The sequence below is a fragment of the Panthera pardus genome, unplaced genomic scaffold, assembly GCF_024362965.1.
Source record: "Panthera pardus isolate Hobbes unplaced genomic scaffold, ASM2436296v1 HiC_scaffold_21, whole genome shotgun sequence".
Taxonomy (NCBI): domain Eukaryota; kingdom Metazoa; phylum Chordata; class Mammalia; order Carnivora; family Felidae; genus Panthera; species Panthera pardus.
This window is the reverse complement of record NW_026526777.1, coordinates 56,834,908-56,849,134: the sequence shown is the minus strand read 5'-3', so window position 1 is coordinate 56,849,134 and position 14,227 is coordinate 56,834,908. Positions and strand designations below refer to the sequence as shown.

At 39.8% G+C, this 14,227-nt stretch overlaps 1 protein-coding gene across 1 annotated transcript in view; it reads left to right on the top strand.

The window, feature by feature from the left end:
• BLZF1 (basic leucine zipper nuclear factor 1) overlaps positions 1–14,227 on the top strand; it is a 30,295-nt gene that overhangs the window by 8,666 nt on the left and 7,402 nt on the right. The window contains exons 3-6 of the mRNA XM_019424030.2: positions 2,435–2,874; positions 5,269–5,468; positions 7,839–7,967; positions 11,378–11,597. Coding sequence (XP_019279575.2) covers positions 2,435–2,874; positions 5,269–5,468; positions 7,839–7,967; positions 11,378–11,597 — 989 coding nt within the window. The remainder of the gene's footprint in view (positions 1–2,434; positions 2,875–5,268; positions 5,469–7,838; positions 7,968–11,377; positions 11,598–14,227) is intronic.

Below are 14,227 nucleotides of genomic sequence, written 5' to 3'. Positions count from 1 at the left end.
TCGTACGATATCTGGTCAATATCAGGCATCAGTAGCATGTTTGCTGCATGTGACCGACCCAAAGCTTGTCATTAGAACCATTGTTATATATGCTTGTCCTTTGCCCCTCCCCTTGTTATCAGCTAAAGAATTTATTATCAGCTAAAGAATACTGCGAGCGAGGCACATTACTGGAAATGTAGTAAGCAAGAGACAGAGTCCCTACCCTCATGGGACTTCTATCCTAGAGGAAGGCACAGACATTATCTAACTAGTGACACTGAGAGGAAAAAAAAAAAAAGTCAATTTGTCAATTTACCATTTTGATAAATAGAGAAAAGGAGAAATGCAGAGTCTTGGCTGCAGGTGCACAAAAATGGAACCCAGCCTAATCTGGAAAGGTTAGAGACAGGCTTCCCTTAGAAAAGGTTGAACTGCAATTGTAAGGACGGGAAGTAATTAACTAAAGGGAATAGGAAGTTGGGAAGAATATTCTGAGCAGAGAAATGTCTGCAGAGGAAGGAGTTTTTAAGACACCCACACAAAACAAGTCAGGCAGGAACAGAGAGTCTGAAGAAGTAAATGGCAGAAGTTGAGACCCAGGAGACAGGCAGATCACGGAAGGGCCTGTAGGCCGTAGCGGAGACTTTGGTCTTTATTCTGAGTGATGGCAAGCCGTGCAGGGGTTTCATGCAGAGGAGCGCTGCTTTTTACTGAAAGCTTCCCCGTAACTGTTAGGTAAACTCCCTGGGCTTTTGTGGCCTGACGAAAAGGCTTATTAGCAGAGGCAATAATACTTCAGATTGATGAGGTAATAATTCTGGTTTGTAGAAGGCCTCCCAGACCGACTAACAGCTTAGCTCTGGAGTCAGATTTGGACTCAAATCCCAGTTTGACACCGATGATCTGGACAAGCCATTTAACTTTTCAAAGCCTCTGTGTTTCTAAAAAAAATGGGTACTGTTATGCTTACCTCATGAGATAGTTGTAAAGATTAAATGATATAATGCATCTGAAGGACTTAGAAGAATCCTTGGCACATAACAAATTGAATAAAAATTCATTATCATTACTGTGCACAGGCTGTGGCTTCCGCTTTCTCAAATGTATGCTGGGCTTGTAAAATGGCAAGAAGTCTAACGTGTAGCTCAAAGGGATGTTCCCGGATGTACTAATTCAAGAACTCCATGTAGCTTAAGTATCATCTCAGCTGCCTCCTTCTGCCTCTTCTGCTTACTTACCAGGGCAAGTTCCTGGACCACTTTGTGCCTCATTTTCTTCATCTATAAAATAGAACTAATACCTACTCGAAAGGTGAGTTCTGTGTTAAGTATTTAGAATAGTATTTGGCACGTGGTAAGTCTTTTATAAGTGTTGGATATTTGTTACTTAAAATTTTCTCATTTAAGACCCAAGATATGGATATAGACGTCATTAAATTCATCTTGTGGAGGTTAAAACTGAGGCTCAAATAACTGCAGGATTTTATCCATGAAAGCACAGGGAGTAATGATGGAAATAAGGTTCAAAACCAGATCTGGCTGATCGCAGAGTTCCTGTCATTTCTCTAACACCGCGTTCTTCCATTCGTTTAGGGCGTGATGCCTGCCCTTGTGTGCTTATCAAACTCAGTGGGAAAGTGCGAATAGCATGTGCGAAACCCATAAAATGACCATTAAAGTTCGTGATTAAGTTTTGAACTGAATATTTGAAACAGCAAGTGCTTTAGGCATGCAGAGAGTGTGCTGGGACAGTTGGGAGGCTTTAATGCAAAGAGTGGAGTCAAAGCTAACTTCTTATGGGTAAGTTAGAATCACAAATCACAGTGAGTGGCAAAAGAAGCCATTTAAGAGAAGAAGAAGCGGCAGGAACAAGGGCCTGTTGGGGCCTAGAGGAAAGAGTATTGAGCAGTCCAGTTAGGTAGCTTGTGCGAAGCATTCTCTGCCAAGAGTTCACAAAGCAGATGAGTATGTTTTGAGGTAGACGGCCCAAGAATGCACGCCTGTAGCTTGTATTTACGTTTATAGTTAACTGACGTTATCAAGGGCCTACAGTGTGCCGGGTGCTTGGCCTTAGCATATTCTTTCTTACCACAACCCTGTAGCATTGTTGCTGTTATTGTCATTTTGCAAAACATGAAATAGAGATTCACGGAGGGTTAAATTATTTACCCAGGGTCACACTAGGAAATAGAGGTCCGAACCAAATACCCTGATTCCAACTCTCTCGCATTTTCTACCAAGAGAGAAACCATTTACTGAAGGAAAGTGTGAACCCGTAAGACTTTCCTCATCTTTTATTTGACACCTGATGGTTTCTGAAACCTCGCGGTTACTCTGAATCTTTTGCGTTCTTTTTAGCGTCAGTAATTCTGAATGTCGGGTAAAGCATGTCTTGGCATTTGGGCCGCATTTCCTTTTAGCAAGTAGCTTATGCTTTGTTTTCCCTTTTATAGTCACCCTCACTGCAGCCCCAGTCCGAGGAGCAGGAGATGGAATGGAAACCGAGGAGCCACCTAGAGCTGTTGAAGTTACCTCTGGAATCCAGCCCGTGAAGCATCACATCCTTCAGAACCCACGGAAGAAAGCCGTTCCAGGAGACAGCCCAGGAGTTCTTCAGCTAGGGAAGATCCTCGCCGAAAAGGCAGTGGAAGTCGAAGCCGTAAGAATATTAGTTCCCAAAGCTGCTATAACCCATGATATCCCCAACAAAAATGCAAAGGTTAAGTCTCTGGGACATCACAGAGGAGAATTCCTTGGTCAGTCGGAGGGCGTTGGAGAACCCAGAAAGGAACTGTCAGAGGTAAAGAATGTACTGGAGAAGCTCAAGAACTCTGAAAGAAGGTTATTACAGGACAAAGAAGGTCTTTCAAACCAGCTCAGAGTACAGACAGAGGTAAGAACCAATAGACTTAACGAGCACTGCTCTTTACACCTGGACCTTCTAAGCTTGCGTACTAGAAAACTATCCTTCCTCTTGGAATGCCATTTGTTCTGGCTTGTCATTTCTCTGAAGAGTTTTCTCTTAAATTTCTCTTTCTCAGCACGTCTAGTAGAACGAGTATGTGTTGCGAACTTCTACCCTAAACCTGGTTGAAGATGCACGTGTGAGGTGCTTTGGACAGGACCACCTATAAGGTGTCAAGGAAGTCACAGTTACAAAATTCCAAACCCAAACCTGACCGAGTTAGACTCTGAAACGGACTAGTTAACGATTTCTGTTTTAAGAATCCATAAGTTCCAAGTATTTTTCTTTATGCACACATAATACTTGGGTTGAAGAAATGGTGGGGTAAGCATTGTAAACGGAAAACCGTCTATTAGTGCTCGATTGTGTTTCATTAGCCTTTACATCACCTTACCTCTCACCCTCTGTTTCTCGATTAGACTCTTCATCTTTTGGCTGGATGTCGTTAGCCTCTATAAGTGACACTATGGTTGGTGGTTCTTATCCAAATAGATCTTCAATATTTTTTAAATACCTAATTTCTAATTACAAAAGCAGTACATATTTATTGTAAATATTTTCGAAAATACAAAAAAATAAAAAATAGTACCAACCATAATTATACCATCCAGCTATATAAATGCACAGTTATACATATTGAGTTCATGTTTGCCTTAAAACCCCCATTTTTGGTTATTAATATTTTCCGGTGTCACAGAATATTCTATTACAGTATCAGTTTTTTTTTCATTATAATATACTCTTTTACTTATGTATTCAAAATTGAAAAATAACAAATCCTGTCCCCCTTTTAGCAAGTGTCCTTGATTAACTTAATGGAACCGAAAGTTACATAAAGTAAACATGTTTTTAATCACTTGTTTGTTCTTCTATATCCCATACCTATGATGGATGGTGCAACACAAGAGTGCCTTCCAAATTACACATACGTTAATATTAGAAGAAATTTTGTTGCGTTACTCTTTTTCAAAAATAGCTGATTACCGTTATCTAGCACCCTTCCCTCCCAGCTTCCTGATATATTTCAGTCTTACTTAAAGCAAGACTGATGTGAAGGAGAAAAACCACAGCTGTGCCTTCGGCAGGATTTTCAAATGGTGGCAGCAAAGAATAAAACTTTGATTTTCTGAATATTCTTTGTTTAAACCACATTCATCTATAGTTCTCTTGTGAGTTGTAGGAATCCTGTCTATGCACGCTGCTTCTTCCTCACAACTTCTGGAAATAAATTCTACATGAAACCAAAAGTCTTAACCCTCCTACCTGGCAGACACTTCAAAATCGGGGATAGAGAAGAAAATTCAATTATGAAAAAAACACTGTAATGAAATCCATAACGGCCGAATATTTCATCAGATAACTATGTTTGACGTGCACATGTATCTTTACAAATTCATTTAAATGTGTATCTAAACACATCGTCTGTATTTCTCCATCACCCACCTCCTCCAGCCCCCAAGTAAATGAAGACCACCAGCCAGACAATTCCAAATGTCTACTTCTCTTTGATTCCTTGTCTCGGTCAAAATATCTCTATTTACCTAGTCACTTGCATTTTGGATTTTTTGGGTTTATCCTGAACTACTTCCTTTTCACCCCCTATGCCAGACGGTAGGCTCTTGTTTTCCCTCCTGATGAACAAACCTTAGGATCTTTTTCTATATTCTCCAATAACGCGATACTAGAATACTCAAGAATAGTTTTCACCCGGACTGCTGCACCTCTGACACTCTAACTGGACTCACCTCTTAGAATCTTGTCTCCTATCATACAATAGCATTTTTAATAGCAACGCTGTTCTTCCATTGCTGCACTATATATCAATACCTACTACTGGATATTTACGTTTTAATTTTCACATTTTAGATAAAGTAAAGAACATGCTTATAAATATTCTGAATTGCTCTCTTTGCTTAAATTCTTACAAATCCTATGACACGAAGGAATTAATTTCTAAATGCTGAGAAAGATTAAAAAAATAAAACACTTTATGTCATTTTTTGGCAAAATTCATTGGTTTAGTTTTCTAATATTTGCCTTTAAATGTTAACTGGAAACACTGTATAATTTTTATGATAATGATTGGTACTCTTATTAGAAGAGGCTTAGTTTATAATCACGTGGACCGTAGATACAGATACATAGCGGTAGATATGGTTTGTATGGATTACAAAACTCCAATATTTAATAGTTGTTTTTTGATATACACTTTAAGTAATGGAGGTCCAAGTACGTGAAACCTGGCTTCTCTTTTTCGCTTTTGCCACATTGAAGTCAGGGACATTACTTTGAGCTTATTGTAACGGTCATGTTTTCTTCTAGGTCAATCGTGAGTTAAAAAAGCTGCTAGTGGCTTCTGTCGGGGATGATCTTCAGTATCACTTTGAACGTCTAGCCCGTGAGAAAAATCAGCTTATTTTAGAAAACGAAGCCCTAGGTCAAAACACAGCTCAACTTTCTGAACAATTAGAACGTATGTCAATACAGTGTGATGTATGGCGAAGTAAATTCCTTGCGAGCAGGTATTTTCTGTTTTAAGTAGTATTTCATTTCCTGGTTTGGGCTCTGTCAGATTTTTCGCCTATGACCCAAGAAAGCAGGCTCGAGTGTGAGAATTTCTGACTCAGACTGTCAAAATACTGCTTATATTTATTTATTTATTTTTTTAATTTTTTTAATGTTTATTTATTTTTGACAGAGAGAGAGACAGAGCATGAGCAGGGGAGGGGTAGAGAGAGAGGGAGACACAGAATCAAAAGCAGGCTCCAGGCTCTGAGCTGCCAGCACAGAGCCCGATGCGGGGCTCGAACTCACAGACCGCGAGATCATGACCTGAGCCGATGTCGGACACTCAACCGACTGAGCCACCCAGGTGCCCCAAATACTGCATATATTTAAAGAGGTGGAGTCTTCCTCCTCTGGGAGGTCAGTCTCCCTACGTGGAAAAGTGGTATCAGGATTCTCCCTCGTTCCAGAATTCTAGGTAACTCATCTATAGGGGAAATCATCCCTGATACAGTATGTAAGAACCAAGACAAAACTGGAAACTCAGATGTCTTATCAATAAAATCACACGAAAAGCCAATACTGCTTCTTCCCACCTCCTATCGGGAAAACTCCAATATTATTTCTCTTCCATGCTGTGTTCTCGTAGCTCTTTTAACTATGTTAATTATGTAAGAGAGCTTCCCAGCCGCCTTCTCGCCGTGCACAAACGAAATCATCCGTACGGCATGCCGAATGAGGCCACTCTTCGGCAGAGGCGAAACCCCCAGGGCCCTGGCCCAGGCCCACAGACAGTTGGGACACTCCGTTATCTGTTGTGATTCTTTGTCTGTTCAAGCCCCTCCTCCCAGCTCCCAGTGACTGGAGCCCAGGGTGTGGGGTGTTACCCACGTGCCTCACACGTCACATGTTTAATAAATTCAGTCATCTCGAGATTTCCCCGCATGACACCGGACGTCTCGAGGCTGTACTGTAAGAGTCGCTGGCTGTGATGAAGAAATTTGCAGGGAGGTGTTTCTTCAGGTCTTAATATCTGTGATACTTTTCAGTAATGGACAACGCTCTTAAAGTCCTTAATTTGTTTCCTAATTGTGCTCACATAGGATGGTGTGTGGAGAAATGGATGTACTGCTTATTAGAGTGCAAGTTCATTCTGACTGAACACGTGAAGAGGCAAATCATGCGTGTGTCATACAGATTATTGCCAAACGCAGCTTTCTTGACATCCTTATCAATGCTGATAGTAACATTCGAAGGGCAATAAAACTGAAACTCGACTTCACTGACATTTAACTGATTTAATCTTTGGTCGGTAGTCACTGTGGTCCGAGACTTTAATTTTAGGTTTAAGATTTTTTAACCGAACGGGGGGCACCTGGGTGGTTCAGTCGGTTAAGCCTCCGACTTCGACTCAGATCATGATCTCACGGTTCGTGAGTTCGAGCCCTGCGTCGGGTTCTGTGCTGACAGCTCGGGGCCTGCAGCCTGCTTCGGATTCTGTGTCTCCCTCTCTCTCTGCTCCTCCCCTGCTCACACTGTCTTTCTCTCAAAAATAAAGATGAAAAAAATTTAAAAAAAAAAGAAGTTTTTTTAGCCAAATGAGCAAGCATACTTTAAAATTTTGCTTCAATTCCATTCATAGAGAACTGGTTAAATAAATTTTGGTACATCCAATCAGAAGAAACCATGAAGCTGTTGTTTTTGAAAAAGGGAAAGCGATATGCACTATATGCACTAATGTGAAAAAAAATCACCAAGATAAATTATAAGGTTTAAAAAAAAAAGGCATAGAAAAGTTTGTATTAAATAATCCCCTTTTTTGTAAGTAAGTGGATGTATTTATTTTTCAACATATTCTTTTATGTTGCCATATACATACATTTTTTTTTTTCTGGAGAAATATATAAGAAACTTTATCGGTTATAAAAGAAGGGTGGGGATGTTGGACAGGAGGAAAGACTTAGTTTTCCCTTGTATAAAAGCCTTTTGTATCTTATTTTAATATTTTTCTAAAGACAATGAGGTAACTGAGTGATAGGAACTCATTTTTGTTTTCCTCTAAAATTTTCTGTATTTAAAAACATGTAATTATTATTATTTTTAATTTGGTTTATCTGGAATAAGATTGAGGTACATTCCAAAAGTCACTCTAAAGGAAAGTTAAATAACTTTTCTTTTGTCATTTTGTAGACACGTATTTTTTAAATCCCTTTAATGAGTTCTAAGATTATATATATTTTTAAATGCTTTAAAACTGAGAAGTAACTTGACCGTGTGAAATCTTTGTAAGCTTTTGAAAATGAGTTACAAAGGTAGCACATTCACTTCTTTACAGCCGGAGAATTTATTATCAGGGAATTTACACGTGACATTTTCATCTTTTCCAGGGTTATGGCAGATGAATTAACCAACTCCAGGGCAGGCTTACAGCGTCAAAACCGTGATGCACAGAGTGCCATTCAAGATCTCCTGAGTGAACGGGAACAGTTTCGTCAGGAAATGATAGCTACCCAGAAGTACGGCACTTGTTTCCACTCTCAACTCTTCTTCCTTCTCTTGCGATTTTTGTTACTGTGATAGTTCTTTAGTATTTCTACATGCAGTAACTTATTGACCGTATACTTTGAGGAGCATTTTTAAATAGATGCCCAGAAGGGAGAAAGACTAAAAAAATAAGACCATGTGCGTCTTACATTCTTAATTACGTTCTTATATATAATTCTAGCTATAATAGAAGTGATCTTTGGTTTTATTTATTTATTTTTATTTTTATTTTTTATTATGAAATTTATTGTCAAATTGGTTTCCATACAACACCCAGTGCTCTTCCCAACAGGTGCCCTCCTCAATACCCATCACCCCCCACCCCTCCTTCCCACCCCCCATCAACCCTGTTTGTTCTCAGTTTTTAGGAGTCTCTTATGTTTTGGCTCCCTCCCTCTCTAACCATTTTTTTGATCTTTGGTTTTCAAAGTGGTTTTTGTTTATAGTTGTAGCACTTCTGTATACTTTTTGGTAGCGGCCAAAAAGTGCACCTGTCTCTCCTTTGGGAGGTCTTTTTGAGGACTGTTCTTTAGCATTAGAGTTTACTTTCATGACCATATGCTCCAGAACTATCAAAATTGATGGTCTTTCTTTTTTTTTTTTTTTTTTTTTTTTTTTAAATTTTTTTTTTTTTCAACGTTTTTTATTTATTTTTGGGACAGAGAGAGACAGAGCATGAATGGGGGAGGGGCAGAGAGAGAGGGAGACACAGAATCGGAAACAGGCTCCAGGCTCCGAGCCATCGGCCCAGAGCCTGATGCGGGGCTCGAACTCACGGACCGCGCGAGATCGTGACCTGGCCGAAGTCGGACGCTTAACCGACTGCGCCACCCAGGCGCCCCTAAAATTGATGGTCTTTCTTAAAAGTACTTTGTACTTCTATACACACATCTTCCTGGACTTACAGTGGGGTTATGTCCCAGTAAAGTCATCCAAGGTGAAAATACCATGTGTCGAAAATTAATGTAATACACCTAACCTACTGAACATCATGACTTAGCCTAGCCTACCTTAAACATGCTGAACATGTATATTAGCCTATAGTTGGGCAAAATTACCTAATACAAAGCCCATTTTATTATAAGGTGTTGACTATCTCGGGATTTGAACACTACACTGAAAGCAAAAAACAGAATGCTTGTTCAGGTACAGAATTTTGTAAGTGTATTCATTGTTTACCTCCCGATCACGTACCTTGCTGGGAGCTGTGGCTCACTTCTGCTGCCCAGTAAATGAGAAAGTATGGTGCTGCCTACTGCTAGACCAGGAATAGATAAAAATTCAAAATTCAAAGTATAGTTTTAATTAAATGTTATTGTTTTTGCACCATCATATAGTCAAAAAAATCATCAAACCATCATAAGTCAAGGACTATAATTGATTTATTACAAATCAAATCAGTAAGGGTCAAAGAAGAACTCACAGGGGAAATTATGAGAATGAAAACAATACATATGACGCTTGAACAACATGAGGAGAAGGAGACTGACCCCCACCCCCATGCAGTTGAAAATCCATGGGTAACTTTTGACTCCTCAAAAATTTAACTACTTATAGCCTACTCTCAACCAGAAGCCTTACCAATAACATAAATTGTTGATTAACACATATTTTGTATATCATATGTAGTATACACTATGTCCTTTTTTTTTGTTTTTTAATTTTTTTTTTTAACGTTTATTTATTTTTGAGACAGAGAGACAGAGCATGAACGGGGGAGGGGCAGAGAGAGAGGGAGTCACAGAATCGGAAGCAGGCTCCAGGCTCTGAGCCATCAGCCCAGAGCCCGACGCGGGGCTCGAACTCACGGACCGCGAGATCGTGACCTGAGCTGAAGTCGGACGCTTAACCGACTGAGCCACCCAGGCGCCCCAATATATTCTTATAATAAAATAAGCTAAAGAAAAGAAACTATTACTAAAATTATAAGGAAGACAAAATACATCTACAGTACTATACTATATTTACTGAAAAAAAAATCAGCACATAAGTAGACCTCCACAGTTCAAACTCACATTGTTCGAGGGTAAACCATATATCAAAATATCAGATTTTGTGGGAGGCAACTAAAGCGGTGTTTAGAGGGAAATTCATAGCTTTAAACACTTATTTTAGAAAAGAAGAAAGGTCCTGACAGTAATTTAAGCCTACTCTTTAAGAAACACAAAGAGCAGGGGGCACCTGGGTGGCTCAGTCAGTTAAGCATCAGACTTCGACTCAGGTCATGATTTCATTGTTCGTGAGTTCGAGCCCACATCCGGCTCTGTTAACAGCCCAGAGCCTGAAGCCTGCTTTGGATTCTGTATCTCCCTCTCTCTCTGCCCTTCCCCTGCTTGTGCTCTCAAAAAAAACAAAAAGAGCAAATTAAGCAGAAGGAAGAAAAGAATGAGAGCAGAGATAAATGAAATAGCCAATTCTAGTTCTTTGATGAGATAAATCGAAGAAACCTCTAGGCAGTATAATCAGGGAAAAAAAAGAAAAACATATTGCCAGTGTCAGGAATTAGGAAGGGCATACATTACCTAGATTCTATAGACATAAAAAAGATGATGTGGGGATGTTATGAACAACTATATGCCAATAAATTCAACAACTTAAATGAAATGGACAAAGTCCTTAAAAGACACAAAACTACCAAAGGGTACTCAAGAACAAGTCACCTGAATAGCCCTAACCTATTAAAGCAATTGAATTTTCAGTTAAAAACCTTCTAATAAAGGAAATTCCAGGCCTACATAGCTTTACTGGTAAATACCAGCAAACAACTAAGAAAGAAAGAAAGCCAAATTTACACAGACTCTTCTAGAAAACAGAAGGGAACACTTTCCAACTCACTTTATGAGGCCAGCATTACCTTGATACCAAAATCAGAGGTATTACAAGAAAACTACAGACCGGTATCTCCAATGAACATAGATGCAAAAGTCCTAACCAGAATTTTAGTGAATCAAATCCTACAATATGTAAAAAGGTTTCTACATCGTGGCCAAGTACATTTCATCCTAGGAATTGTAAGTTGGCTTATCCTTCAAAACTCAATTAATGTAACTCATGAAAAAGGAAATAATAGATACACAAATCAGATCAGTAGTTCTGTACCACTAGATGAGTATACCAGTTTATTGTCCCTGTACTAAAATATGAGAACTAAAAAAAAAGTTGTGCTTGTTGATGACTTCCAGATAATGACATTAATAAATCTATAAATGCTTTCTATAGTCTGATTTTAACCAGAATTTCCAATTTATTGAACTCTGAGAAAAAGATATGCGAGAAAGATATTTACCTGATCCCAGAAGAATGTTTCCCATTTCTTTAGTATTCTTGATTTTTATGTTTTATCCTCTTATTAATATTCAGTGTTCCTCTGTGTTCTATGCAGACTCTTGGAGGAGCTCTTAGTCTCTTTGCAGTGGGGAAGAGAGCAAACCTACTACCCAAGTACGCAACCTCACACCACGGCAGAACTAGCGTTAACAAATCACAAGTTGGCAAAAGCGGTCAATGCTCATCTTCTGGGAAATGTCGGTGCTAACGGCCAAAAAAAGGTTCCATCGCCAGTTGAATTCTGCAGCACCCCAGCAGAAAAAATGGCTGAAACGGTAAAATATTTCTCTCTTGTGTGACTGTGGAACTTCTAAGACTGTCCCCTTACCAAAAGGTGATATGTTATAACACAAAGTGCTTGGGGTTAGGAGTTAGGAATTATGGGATCTAAACCTGATTCTCATGCTAATGAGCTTGAGATCTTGGGAAAACTTGTTTCTTCCTTTGTGTTTTAATTTTTAAACATTATTACTCTTGGGGCACCTGGGTGGCTCAGTCGGTAAGCGTCCAACTTCAGCTCAGGTCATGATCTCGCGGTTCGTGGGTTCGAGCCCCGCGTCAGGCTCCGTGCTGACAGCTCGGAGCCTGGAGCCTGCTTCGGATTCTGTGTCTCCCTCTCTCTCTGCTCCTTCCCACTCACGCTCTGCCTCTCTCTCAAAAATAAACATTAAAAAAACATTATTACTATGTCCTTCAGGAGAAAAATGTGATTGTTTTGAAAGGGCCTATCTTTTAGCTATTATCATGAGCTGATAATAGATTACTTCTGACATCAGAAATTATTTCATTCCCATGTATAGATATGAATGTGGCAAATACTACGGAATCAAATAGTGTAGACCCGGTACCTACAGGCCTGGGTAAATTCAGGGTTCATGCAGATAAGCTGTTAAATACTGTGGTCTCACAGTTCTGTCCTAACCAAAGTCACCTCTATTGCATTTCAATATCTTACTCCTGTGTCCCTATGGCAGGCCTTGTCCTTAACCAGAATGGTCCACTTTTAAAATCAACTCAACACCTCTCTCCATGACCTGTGATCTCAACTCTTCTTTCCAAGCCCTGATTGCTTTAATTGCCCCGGTTCCTCGATCACATAATTTTTATTCCCTCGATCCCTACGTTTTTTTATTTCATCTCATCAGCTCACTCCCCTGGCTTCTTTTCCTTCCATAACTTGCCTATATTTCAATTTTAAGTATCTTTCTCCCTTATCATCCCTCAGGTACCCTGAAAATGTCAGTCCTTTGTCAGTTCGGCACTTGCCTTGTTTCTGTACCTGTCAGATTATAGCCTCACATTCGGTAGATGAGTTTGGTTCTTAGTTCACAAAAAAAGAAGGCACAGGCAGAAAATTCCTTCAAGGTCCCACATGATACCTAGAAGCCTAAAAAAGAAAAATCTCTCTATCTTAAGTTCTCTGATGTGGCCTTATCACCTTTACAAGCAAGAACGTTGGACAAACGGTCCATACTTGTTTGTATTCATGTACCATCCATTCCTCAGTTCCTGCCATGCTAATCCCAGTAGCCTTCCAGCTCTGCTCTTCTCAAAACGTGCTCATATAAAGGTCATGAACATTTAAATGCTTTTTTACCAGATTTTTTTCTTTTCAGATTTTTATCTAAATTCTAGTTAGTTAACATACAGTGCAATACTGGCTTCAGGAGTAGAATTCAGGGATTCATCATTCGCATACAACACCCAAGTGCTCATCATAACAAGTGCCCTCCTTAGTACCTACCCACTATCCATCTAGCCCATCCCCCACCCACCTCCCTCCATCAGCCCTCAGTTTGTTGTCTATAGTTAAGAGTCTCTTATGGTTGGTTTTCCTCTCTCTTTTTTCCCCCTCCCATATGTTCATCTGTTTTGTTTCATAAATTCCACTGAGTGAAATCATATGGTATTCATCTTCCTCTGACTGACATTCTGCTTATCCGAATACATTCTAGTTCTATCCACATCATTCCAAATGGCAAAATTTCATTCTTTTTTTTTTTTTTTTTTTTTTTTTTTTTTTTTTTAAATTTTTTTTTCAACGTTTTTTATTTATTTTTGGGACAGAGAGAGACAGAGCATGAACGGGGGAGGGGCAGAGAGAGAGGGAGACACAGAATCGGAAACAGGCTCCAGGCTCCGAGCCATCAGCCCAGAGCCTGACGCGGGGCTCGAACTCACGGACCGCGAGATCATGACCTGGCTGAAGTCGGACGCTAAACCGACTGCGCCACCCAGGCGCCCCAAAATTTCATTCTTTTTGATGGCTAAGTAACATTCCAGTGTGTGTGTGTGTGTGTGTGTGTGTGTGTGTGTGTGTGTGTATACACATCTTCTCTATCCATTCATCATTCATTGGACATTTGGGTCCTTTCCATGGTTTGACTAGTGTTTTTAATGCTGCTGTAAACATTGGGGTGCATGTACCCCTTCAAATCAGCATTTTTTGTATCCTTGGGGTAAATGCCTAGTAGTACAGTTGCTGGGTCATAGGGTAGTTGTATCTCTAACTTGTTAAGGACCCTCCATACTGTTTCCCAGAGTGTGTGCACCAGTTGGCATTCCCACCAGAAGTGCAGGAGGGCTCCTCTTTCCCCACATCCTCACCAATACCTGTTGTTTCTTGGGTTGTTAATTTTAGCCATTCTGACAGGTGTGAGGCGGTATCTCATTGTGGTTTTGATTTGTGTTTCCCTAATGATGAGTGATGTTGAGCATCTTTTCATGTGTCTGTTAGTCATATGGATGTCTTTGTAAAAGTGTCTGTTCATGTCTTCTGCCCATTTCTTCACTGGATTATTTATTTTCTTGGTGTTGAGTTTGATAAGTTCTTTATAGGTTTTGGATACTAACCCTTTATCCAATATGTCATCTGCAAATATCTTCTCCCATTCCATAGGCTGCC